The sequence below is a fragment of the Mauremys reevesii genome, linkage group 1, assembly GCF_016161935.1.
Source record: "Mauremys reevesii isolate NIE-2019 linkage group 1, ASM1616193v1, whole genome shotgun sequence".
Lineage (NCBI taxonomy): Eukaryota > Metazoa > Chordata > Testudines > Geoemydidae > Mauremys > Mauremys reevesii.
The window spans coordinates 79835559-79847713 of NC_052623.1; the positions used below are offsets into that span (position 1 = coordinate 79835559).

Consider the following 12155-nt stretch of genomic DNA (forward strand, 5'->3'; position numbering starts at 1 on the left):
AGGACTTGGTCTATCAAAGTCCCATAGTGGAGCCTACATCCAGCCCCTCCTCTTGGGTCATACTGCTTGGGACATACTCTGTACAGCTTTGGAAGCAGTGTAGCCTGTGACTGCCTCCTTCTCAGCTGACCGGTCTCTGTTGTCAGCAGACTCTGAGGTGGAGTAACCCTCTTTCTGTTCACCTCCCCTTCCTGTGGCAGGTTTCCAATTTTAAGCTCCTCCCACTCGAGGCATAATAAGCCTTGCAGGCGCACCTCATTAGTGCTGAACAGGCCCAGAAGAGCTCCTTAGTCTCCTCTCCACCAAAGTGTGGGTGCGTCCTTTTACACTCGTGTTATCCCTTCTATCTCCTTGGGCTGAATGAATAAATCTATGCCTATCCAGGGACAGAGGATGCATGTAAAAGGGTAGCTGACCCATTATATGAAATTGGGCTTAGTTCTCCTGTTCCAGTCCTGGTGCTCCCAATTGGGCCAATTAAGGGGGAGGGGCAGCACTTGGGGGCTATAAGAAGACAATCAGGAGTCACAGCACACAGAGTCAGTCAGGAGAAGGGCATGAGTGGAGAGCTGCCAGACACAGAAGCTTGTTCCTGGTAGATGCTTGAATGCAGGAGAGCAGCAAGTGGGATTTGCTGGCTGGTGTCCAAGCCAGAGACCCAGAAGGCTGAAGTTAGGAGGAGCAGCAGAGGGAAATGCCTACTGGCTCTAAGGAGGAGAGCTGGAGCCAAGGGTAACAGATGACTGAATGGGGGCAGCAGAAAAGCTTGCTGGAGAGTTGGACCCCAAGGAACAGTGAGGGCCCAGGGGAGTGAGGGATGTTTCCCTGACAAGAGGTTCCCAGAAAGAAGGGCTGGAATGGCTGTCCTGGCAGGGGGATTCCAGTGTAGCAGAAGGCAGAAGGGCATGGTGAGAACAAAGCCAGGTTTTAAGGACTACATGTACCGGAGATGGTATGGACTATGTTTTGGGACTTCTGTTATAGACTTGTTGAACTATGTTTTCTTAAAAACTTGTGCTGGCAGACTAGAGGACAAACTTGAATGGAGTTATTGGGGATCCAAGAGGGAACATGAGGTGAGAGGCCATCTTCAAGGCTGCCCTGAGGCCAAGGGGTGTTCCTGGGAGGAGGATGTGTGTTTACAGTTTAGAACAGTGGTGCCCAAACTTTTCCTGTCAGACCCACCTTACCAGTAATGGAATCTAACCAGGCCTGCCCTCCATTACAGTACAGTTGGCTCTGCAGAGGAGCTTGGGCTGAAGGAGGAGTTGGAGGAAGAACTGGGGATGGGGAAGGAGCTGGGGCTAGAGACAGAGCTGGCCTGGGGGCAGAGAGGGAATCAGGGCAGAGCTGGGCTTGGGGAGGAGTAGGGAATGGAGTGGAGTTGTGGCTGGGGCAGGAACTGTGGCTGGGCCCAGAGCTGTGGCTGGCATTAGGGTTGCCAATTTCAGTTGGACGTATTCCTGGAGGTTTCATCACATGACATAATCTTTAATTAAAAATTAATCTTTAATTGCTGGAACTTCAGGACAACCCTAGCTGGGCATGGAGTGGAGCTGCGACTTGGGCCAGAGCTGGGCTGGACCAGAGCTGGGTTGGGTGGTGCGCCCTTCTCTCTCCCCTGTGTGGGCTTGGCCTGAGCCCTGCCACGTGCCCCCTGAATGTTCCTCTGCTCTCTCCTAGGGGGAGCCCACCCCCACAGTTTGGGGCCCACTGGTTTAGAACTAGGAGCTGCTGCCTCAGCTGCATCATTCCCTTTGCCTCGTGTTTTATTTACATTTTTGTAAATGTTTGGGTTCCAAGAGACCCTCAAAGACCTTGGAAATGTAGTACTTTCATTTTCCCCACTGATCCCACAACGTTAGTCAAACTGACCCCATTACCTTTTTAGTTACTTTTTTTGCTACCAAAAAACCAGAACAGGTAGGATGATAAAACCAATGCAGAAAGATGGACATACCTAGTTTGAAGATACTTAATGCATCACCAAAAGCTCTTACGCAAAGTAAGCTGCCACAAGATAAGAATGGTGTCCCTAGCCTCTATTTGTCAGAGGGTGGAGATGGATGGCAGGAGAGAGATCACTTGATTGTTACCTGTTAGGTTCACTCCCTCTGGGGCACCTGGCATTGGCCACTTTTGGTAGACAGGATACTGGGCTAGATGGACCTTTGGTCTGACCCAGTAGGGCCATTCTTATGTTCTTAGTATAAACAGGCTTGGCATGAACATTTCTATTAAGATTTAAGTGTGGGTTGGGGTCAGAGAGACCTCAAAACATTAGGAGAGTTAAATATATTCTAAGTTATATCTTTGCTGATTTTACTAGAGACTGTGAGATGGATCCTTTTTTGGCCAATGCATCGTCAACAGCAATGGTAAGTTAAAGCTGTTTATTACTGGTGATGAGTACAGCCAGTTGGGAATATTCTGTCAAAATGATTTTTTGATGAAAAGTGCAATTTCTGCAGAAAAAAAATCAATTTTGCCAAACTCCTTTGATTTTCCATTTCAGGTTGGTTTCTCCCAAGTCTAAACATTTCAGTTTGTTGAACTCAACCAAAATAATTTGTTTTTGCCTATGGTGCTAGAGTGCCTAGTGGGAGTTCTAGTTCAGGTGTCTCATGCTCTAATTCTTTCCTATGGACCATGCTCCTTGACTGGAATACATTTCCCATGAAGTGCTGCCTCCTCTCTGACTGAATCATGTAGTGCATTATGGGAGATGTATTGTGACCAAGTAGCCAGGCTCTTAAGGAAGAATGAGGGGATAAGGCACCCAAACTAGAATTTCTCTGCGGCACCACAGCACCTTAGGCCAATGTAGGTTAATGTCAAATTGACTTCAAACAAAAAGTTTCAACATTTCCAAATCAAAATTATTCTGAACGTTTCATTCTGTGAAAAGCATTGATATTTCACCTTTTTGTCCTGATGTGAGATGAAAACAAATGTTGAAATACTGGAATTTCCCACAGGAAGAAAATTCTGATTTTTGCTCAGCTCTAGTGATGAGGTGCAAACCATAATAATCTGTAAATTCACTTTTAGATCTCTGAGGTAATTTGCACAGCTGACAAAACATCTTTCAACTCATAAACTGAATTGCTTTAATATTCCATCACTGTGACATTAGATTTCAAAATAGAATTTGGAAAAAAAAATCTAACTTACTTTTCACTAATTATGCCAATTGTTTCCTTTTTGTATTCTTCTCTGCTCAGATAATTGAAATATACTATTTAATTTCTCACCTTTTCCAATCAATTTAACTTCTGAGTTCTCATATAATGACATAAGGTTGCACTGACTGGATTGCTATGCAAACACTACAGTAATTAAAAAAAAACAATTCTATTGAAGTTTATACATTTCTATTGGCTTTTATGAAAGTTTTTTCATTTTTTCCCCTTACATTTGGAGGCAAATTTGACATGAGAGTTTCCCTTTAAACACCAAACAGTTGTAAATAGAAAAGTAGTTTTAAACTGTTGTGTATATTCTTATTTTACACTCATTAGGTTCAACTGACCCTGTTTTACTTTCTACAAAACCTAACACCTAATTTACTAAAATCACTCAGCTACAAATTTATACTTCAGTCTTGAAAAAATGAGATACAACACATACTGGATTTTAAAAAGGCCTTGATATTACATTATTCACAGAGGGAAAAACATACATTCAGTCTAAAAAATGCATTTACATTTTAATAAACCAACAACCACCATCAAAATACAGGTCTTCCCTCTGAGCAACTCTGAGAACAGAAAAGCTTTTATCTCTGTAGATGATCAGAAATTTAAAGGTATAGTACATATTATAGTTTCAAGCAACATAGATTACCCCAACATGTTCCAAAAACTCTCTAGACACTATATCCAAAAACTGTGTCTCCTTCCCTATTCCCTAGGGCTGCTTTGTGGCAGTAATACTCTGTATTTTATTCTATTGAAACCTAATTAAAACTTTTTTGTAGACAAATATAGTAAAATACACCCAGAAAGATGGCATGAAATTAAAATAATGTTGAATGTTCTAACAAGGCATAATGTCTGGTATAACCATTAGCTGCAGCTGTTGACCCAAGCTGCCAGTAAACAGCAAAACATCCTCTAGTCACATGTTTAAAATATTCAGAATTCAACCACTTGGCAACAAATAACTAAAATATGCAGTTTCTTTGCTCACTTCATATATTTGGCAGTGAAATGAGACCAAACCAGTAAATTACACCACCAATACAGACATTCACCAACTTCTGTCTGAATTTCAGGTGACATAATATTCTACATAAACACTTAGGTTAGGATTAAGTATTTATGCACTGTGGAACAGCTCCAGCATATCCCATAGCTCAGGGGATAGAGCACTCTTTTGGGAGGTGAGAGGCCCAAGTACAAGTCCCGGCTCCATATCAGACAGAGGGAGGATTTGAATTCAGGTCTCCCACAAGCTGAGTGCTCTAACCACGGGGTATAGGTTATTAGGGGAGGGAGAAAGGCATCACTGACATTGTCATCTTCAGTTTGAGTTTAACCTTGCTCAAAGCATGCCTATCAGATTAGGCCTCGAAGGCAAGACAGGTGGGGAATGCCTAGTTTGTGCACTGTGTTGGGGCTGAGGCATAAGTGTAAATCAAGCATCGACTCCCTGAGTGAAGTCAGACCGTAGGCAGTTTTGTATGTGGCTAGCAAGAGAAATGTAGGCACCTTGGAGACTAACTGTGGAAACTATAAGGGACTATAGGTGCCTACAGGGTTAGTCAGCAGCTGAACAGGGTTTTGTGAAAGCCAGTGGCTCCCAAATGTTAGATTTAGGCAGCTACATCCTCCTTGTGAATCCCACCAGTGAATCTCACAGTCTCTAGTAAAATCAGCAAATATATTACTTTGTAAGTAATCATTCTTAGGATAATCTAGTCTATCTGAATGGAGAATAGTCATCTAGAGATGATAAACACAAAGGAATTATCAGCAAACTATCTATAAAATTTGAATTCCATGCCTTGATCTGTTTTTGTTTTTAAACTATCAGAAAAATAAATAAAACATTTACCAGTTATGAATTGCTTTTTTCGTAATAACTAATTAATATGCCACTTTATAAAACAAACCAAAAAAAAAAGAATGTATTACCTGTGGTGGAAGCAATGGTAATCTGATATAGGCAAGCAGCATACTGAGGTCACTACATCTCCTCGGCATGTCATATTTAACCCACATCATTAAGGCATGGAAAATAGTCTCTTCATCAGGAACATTCACATCATCACTGGCAAGAAGTTTATGTAGTTCCTCAGCCGGCAGTAGTAAAAACTCTTGATTTCTAATAACTTCCATTATGTTCTCCTATGTAGAGAGAAGTATTTCAGATTAAGTCCTACTGGAAAATTAATTCAGCTGCTAAAGCTACAAAAACAATAACAGGATTAGTCAATGACCTTCACACTTATCCAAACAGGATCCTTGAGAAAAAACAGGATGTTAGGATGAAACAGCTATACTTGTAATTCAAATGTGAATATACTCGGGATACAAAAGGAGGGTTACACTATAGGGCTTTATTATGAAGCTGGAGTGCAATAAACAACCTGAAATAGGGGAACAACTAGAAATGGAAAATTAAATTATCATCTGAGAATTAGTGAAGATGTGTGTGTCTGTTTAGATACGTATATGGGCCCCATCACTGTAGTAACTGAGCACATTAAGTATTGAAAGAAAGAAAGAAAGAAAGAAAGAAAGAAAGAAAGAAAGAAAGAAAGAAAGAAAGATAATCACACCTTTCTCTATTTTTTTCTTCCCAGTCTGTTTGGGAAATAGCTTAATTAGCTCAGGATTGTGTTACTTATTTATATTCATGAGTGTGAGTGAGTGGGTGATGTTTTAGTGTGTGAAGAAATTAGGGAAAAGGTATAGCAAGGAACTGAGATTTGCAGTTATGTCTTGATTCTAGTGGGAATGTACTGTAGGAAGCCAAGCCAGTGCCAAGAACAGTATACAGTAATTTTTAAAAAGGTATAATAAAAGCAAAAGGCTCATAATAAAAACATTTATAATGACAAAGAAACAACCAGAACATGATTTTAGTTGGCTGAATCCTGAAGGTTTGATGGTGCCCTTTCACAAGAAAACTCAAAGGAAAAGGGCATGGAAGAAGGATGACATATGCAAGGCTTCCTCAGCAGAGATTCCTCCAAATTCTTCCACTGAGGCAGAGTTTGCTCATTCGGAAAGAACTGAAAGTTTTCTTACAAAATTCTTGATATTCACACATTTTGAGGGTTATTCTGGAGGAACAGGGCCTTCTCATTGGTGAAAGACTTACCTAGATATGAAAGGGGATGGGAAGCTAGTGAAACGGTTTAAAGAGGGGAGTGACTCAGGTGAGAAAGGATTGTGATTTTGGATACACCTAGAGTGAGATGAGGAGCAGGGCAGAAAAGAGAAGGAGGTGAGAAATGATAAAGGTACAGACAAGGAATTTAAGAGGAAATAGGAAAAGAGGTATGGACCTAATAGGGTGAGAATTAATTCTGTCTCCATAACCATTCAGTTCTTGGGCTACATTTATACCAAGAGCTGGGAGTGTAATTCATGTTTTGAGTAGACTTCCTTATGTTAGCTTTCATCGAGGTAGCTGTGGTAGCATGGGAAGTGGAAAGCAGCAGCAAGGGCTAGCTGTCGTAAGTATGTACCAACAGGGTCCAGGTTGGTTTATATACAGGGCAGCTAGTCCATGTTGCTGTTCACCACTGCCAGCGCTATCACAGTTACAATATTTTTAGTGTGCTAGCTCAATAAGAGTGAGCACAAGTATGTGTACTCAAGTGGGGAATCACACCCCTAGCTTCAAGAGTAGACATAGCCTCAGCCTGTCAATGTAGTTTCAAGTTAGCACCAGTTACAATGGTTTGTTTTTGGGGAGACATGGACAACTGTCCACTAAGAATGGAAATCACCAACTTATTTTATATAAGGTATCAAATTGTAATGACTTTGAGTCACTAAGGACTTAAATATGACAAAAGGATGAAAGGCTTTGCATTCCATTACTGTACCCTTGAGCCAGAGGCCCCAGGTATATTGAACATATTCTATAACGTGTATGTATACACACACACTGTGTATATGAATGTGCCTGGGAAAGAAAGGGAAACAGACAGAGAGTGATTGTGTGTATATGCGTGTGTATATATATAATATACAGTGTATCCATACACACATATAGAGTGTATAACGTAGAGCTGATGTCTGTAGTAGAGGTTGTGAAATACTTTCCATTATAAACCCTTGTTTTTAATTATTTAAAACTTTTAAATATCTGCCTGTTTGTTTGTGCATGTGTGTGTATATATATATATATGTGTGTGTGTGTGAGTGTGTACATACACATACACACTCACATACACACACATATATATAAAGAGTCACAGGTTTATGAACATGATCCATATTAACTGCTTTATTTATTTAGCCATAAAAACTGCTGATTAGAACAAAGAACATAGACATTTTAAAACCTGCCCTGACTAAAGGTTATGAAGTACCTACAGAACCTATAAATTTTTGAGCTATTGCAGGGATTTAAGTCTTTAACTCCCAAATTTATGTTTAATAGCTAAGATCCTGTGTAGTGATTTAAAAATGTTAAGGAAAAAGTTTTCAGGTGTTTAACCACAAGTTGGCTTTATTTTTATTTTGTTTAATTACATCATAAAACTTGGAAAAATTAATTATATTTTCTCACCAAAATGATTCATAAGTCAATCTTAATTACAGTTTGGTTAAATTTAGTCTAAACCCTACTATGAAGAAAATGTAAGTCTATTTGCTAATAAGAACCAACATGAAACTTTGCAATAATGTATGCACCCAATGTCCTAACATTATTTAACTGTACAGAGGTGGTAGAACAACCCTTCATTAATTTATAAATGTTGAGTGTCCTTGGAGAACATTTGGTTGCAACTGAATATGTTTATCAAAAAGTTAAGTTATTTACTTGCTAGTATACAACAAATTAGAAAAATACTCTGAATTCAGAACAACACTTTTAGCCTCATTTTATTTTTCATATTTATTTATTTATTTATTTATTCAGTATTTTGCACACTTACTCAATTACTCATTCCCTGGTACAAATATTTGGTTTGTTGAGTTCCACCAATTACAAGATCCTACCCTCAACGTAATGTAAATAATAACAATAATTTATAATCCAGCAATACCAGAAATGTAACTGTTATTTCTCTAGGATTTCAAGTGAAGTAGGCAAACACTAGTTAGACTCATGGACTCTAAGGCCGGAAAGGACCATCATAATCATCTAGTTTGACCACCTGCACATTGCAGGACACAGGACCTCCCCCACACCATCCTAAAAACAGACTCATCACCTCTGGCTGAGCTACTGAAGTCCTCAAATCATGATTTAAAAGACTTCAAGTTACAGATAATCCACCATTTACTCTAGTTTAAACCATCAATCACCCCATGCAATCATTCTAATAAGTCCTTCTCTGCACCTGTTCCAGTTTGAATTAATCTTTCTTAAACATTGCAGACCAGAATTGCACACCGTATTCCAGATGAAATCTCACCAGTGCCTTGTAAAATGCTGCAGAGGAAGGTGAAACCTTTCCCCTCCCCACTCTCTTGGGTCTCTGCCAATCTGACCTGGGAGAAATTTCCTTCCCAGCCCCAAATATGGTGATCAGTTGAACCCTGAGCATGATGGCAAGACCCACCAGCCAGACACCTGGGAAAGAATCTCTTTGGTAATTCAGTTCTCCCCATCTAGTACCCCATCTCCAGCCACTGGGGATAGTTAGAAAGGCATGCAGATTGTCATATGCAGGTGAGGTAAATGGCCAAGACATATGATTCATGTTCCAGTGTGGATTTTTGTTACTTTCATCCAAATATTATTATTAATATTTCTATTATATCTGTCATCTGAGGTTCTCAAAGGGCTTACCAAGCATCAGTTAATTAAGCTACACAACTTCCCTATCAGTTAGGTAAGGTATAGAAAAATCATATTATTCACCACTCCACACAGACACATCTGGGTATAATTCAGCAGCACACAGCAATTTTCAGTAAAAGGAACACTATGAACATAGAGGGAGGCCTTATGTCTTGGAGGATAGAATTAGGGAGCTAAAAGATCATTAGGCTGAAAACAGAAAGTCTGTGCTAAATCAGGGATGGGCAAACTATGGCCCTCAAGCTCCTGCTGGGGAGGGGGGGTCAGGGGCTTGCCCCGCTCCTGCGCACGTGCTGTGGCTCCACATTGCTCCTGGAAGCAGCGGTATGTCCCCCCTCTGGCTTCTATTGGTAGGGGCAGGCAGGGGACTTTGCATGCTGCCCTCGCCCCAAGCGCCGCCCCTGCAGCTCCCTTTGGCTGGGAATCATGGCCAATAGGAGCTGCAGGGGTGGCGCCTGAGGATGGGGCAGCGCGCTGAGCTGCCTGGCTGCACCTCTGTGTAGGAGCAGGAGGGGGGGATGTGCCAATGCTTCTGAAAGCTGCTTGAAGTAAGTGCCACCTGGAGCCTGTGCCCCTGATCCCCTCCCACACCTCAACCCCCTGCTCCAGCCAGGGGCGGCTCTAGAAATCAGGCTGCCCCAAGCAGCACGGTGCGCTGCGCCGCCCTTCCCCGGTCCCGCGGTGGGTCCCCTCTTCCCGCGGCTTCGGTTGAGCTCCCGCCGGCATGCCAGCGGCAGATCCACCGGAGCCCGGGACGAGCGGACCTGCGTAAAGGGTCAATGGGCTAAAAAGACACAATGTCTGAACCAGCTCAGATAAAAGGGAGAATACCTAGAGAACCATTTACTAACAATGGACAAGATACTTTAGGATTGCAGAGATGATTGCATGCACTGAGATCAGTTCTGCAAAATAACCAACACAATCCTAAAGGTTTTTTTTTTTTGTCTGGTAATGTGATATGTGTATGCCCATGCCTATGCTTGAGACTGATCAACTCAGTTTAGCTTTGTTGTATGACAAATAAAGGAACCTGACTAATTAAATCTGGGAGTCAAATTGTCTTATTTTTGGATCCCAGAGAACTGGATGAAGTGTTCTCCCAGAAATGGACAAGGTATTCTGTCAGAATATAAAATTTTTTTTTTTTTTTTTTTTTAAATAATATAAATAATCAATACTGTAATTAACATAATGTCCAAATAGTAATTGAGAACTCAGCCACAACATTACAGAGAAACTGTTCTCATATTCCTGTACATTAAATTCCTGTACATTAAATTTAAATTAAAAATAAGTAGCCATTAAAATGAAAATGTATCTAATTAACCATAAGCAATCATATTATTACGGACTAATGCATGGTTCTATTGCACACACTTCCTACTCTACAGAGATTTACATTTCTCCCTTTCTTCATTAGCCACCTCTCAAAATATATAGCCTGCAGTAAAATGTTTAAAAATATGTTATGTTAATACATCAAGTTCTAAAATGATCACAATAGAAATGTATGAAAGAGTTAACATTTATATTTCACTTATAACACATCTTGGTGTAGAAATGACATCTTCATCATCTGGACCCATGGAAAAGAGCCCTCGAAGGAATCCCACCATTTTTTAACAGTTTCCATCCCACATCAACCTCAGCCTAGACCAACCCACACAATCGGTCCATTTCCTAGACACTACTGTGCTAATAATCGATGGTCACATAAACACCATCCAGGACACACCACACGATCCATTGTCTACAGCCAAGCTCTAAGATACAACCGCATTTGCTCCAGTCCCTCAGACAGAGATAAATACCTGCAAGATCTCTATCAAGCATTCTTAAAACTACAATATCCACCTGCTGAAATGAAAAAAAACAGATTGACAGAGCCAACTAAAACATCTCCAGCACATCATCAAAGATCTACAACCTATCCTGAAAGATGATCCCTCACTCTCACAGATCTTGGGAGACAGGCCAGTCCTCGCTTACAGACAGCCCATACAACATAAACACTAAAGGAACAACCTGGGCAAAAGCAAGATGTGTGCTCTCTGTCACATATCTATTTCAGTTTACACCATCATAGGACCTAACCACATCAGCCACACCATCAGGGGCTAGTTCACCTGCACATCTACCAACGTGATATATGCCATCATGTGCCAGCAATGCCCCTCTGCCATGTACATTGGCCAAACCGGACAGTCTCTACGCAAAAGAATAAATGGACACAAATCTGACATCAGGAATCATAACATTCAAAAACCAGTGGGAGAACACTTCAACCTCTCTAACCACTCAGTGACAGACTTGAAGGTGGCAATTTGCAACAAAAAAACTTCAAAAACAGACTCCAAAGAGAAACTGCTGACCTTGAATGAATATGCTAATTAGATATAATTAACTTAGGTTTAAACAGAGACTGGGAATGGTTGGGTCATTACACTAATTGAATCTATTTCCCTATGTTAAGTTCTCCTCACACCTTCTATGGGTCATCTCGATTATCACTTCAAAGGTTTTTTTTCTCCTGCTGATGATAGCTCATCTCAATTGATTGGCCTCTTACAGTTGGCATGGCTACTTCCACCTTTGCATATTCTCTGTATGTATAAATATCTTCTTTCTGTGTGTTCCATTCTATGCATCCAAAAGTAAACAGAGGCTATATTCTAAATGGAAAAAAGGGCACACAAAAGAGAATCTGGGAGAAAAAATAATATTTTCCTAGTACAGGGAGACTTCCAAAAATGCAATTATGAATTAAAGTTTTGGTAATTATTTCTTGGCAATATATAAAGACCTCAAGTACATTATTAAAAACAGATGTATTTTAAAGACAGTCTGCAATGATTTCTCTTTCTTGTTACGCTAATTTTAATTAAGAATAGTCCCCCATCTTCCCCCTAAAAATGATCCTCATATTGGAGCAGTCTTTTGCCATCAAAAGTCTTCATATTCTGAGGGAATGCACATTATGCTCTACTTTGTCCAAGGTGTTGCATGGCAGTATCCAATAATCACATACTATCAACTAACTAACTCAAGCATTCTTATCTCATTGTTTGTTTTTCATTACCTGCTCTTCCTCAAGGCCCCCATCTCATGCTGAATCATTCTACTCACTCCCTTTAAAATCCATCAGTGTACTGTAACTC

At 40.5% G+C, this 12155-nt stretch overlaps 1 protein-coding gene across 2 annotated transcripts in view; it reads right to left on the bottom strand.

Annotated features, from left to right (window-relative positions):
- The window catches only part of KLHL1 (kelch like family member 1), a 408883-nt gene that overhangs the window by 152008 nt on the left and 244720 nt on the right, over positions 1 to 12155 (bottom strand). For both annotated transcript variants that reach the window (XM_039487597.1, XM_039487589.1), the window contains one exon: positions 5139 to 5351. In XM_039487597.1, coding sequence (XP_039343531.1) covers positions 5139 to 5351 — 213 coding nt within the window. The remainder of the gene's footprint in view (positions 1 to 5138; positions 5352 to 12155) is intronic.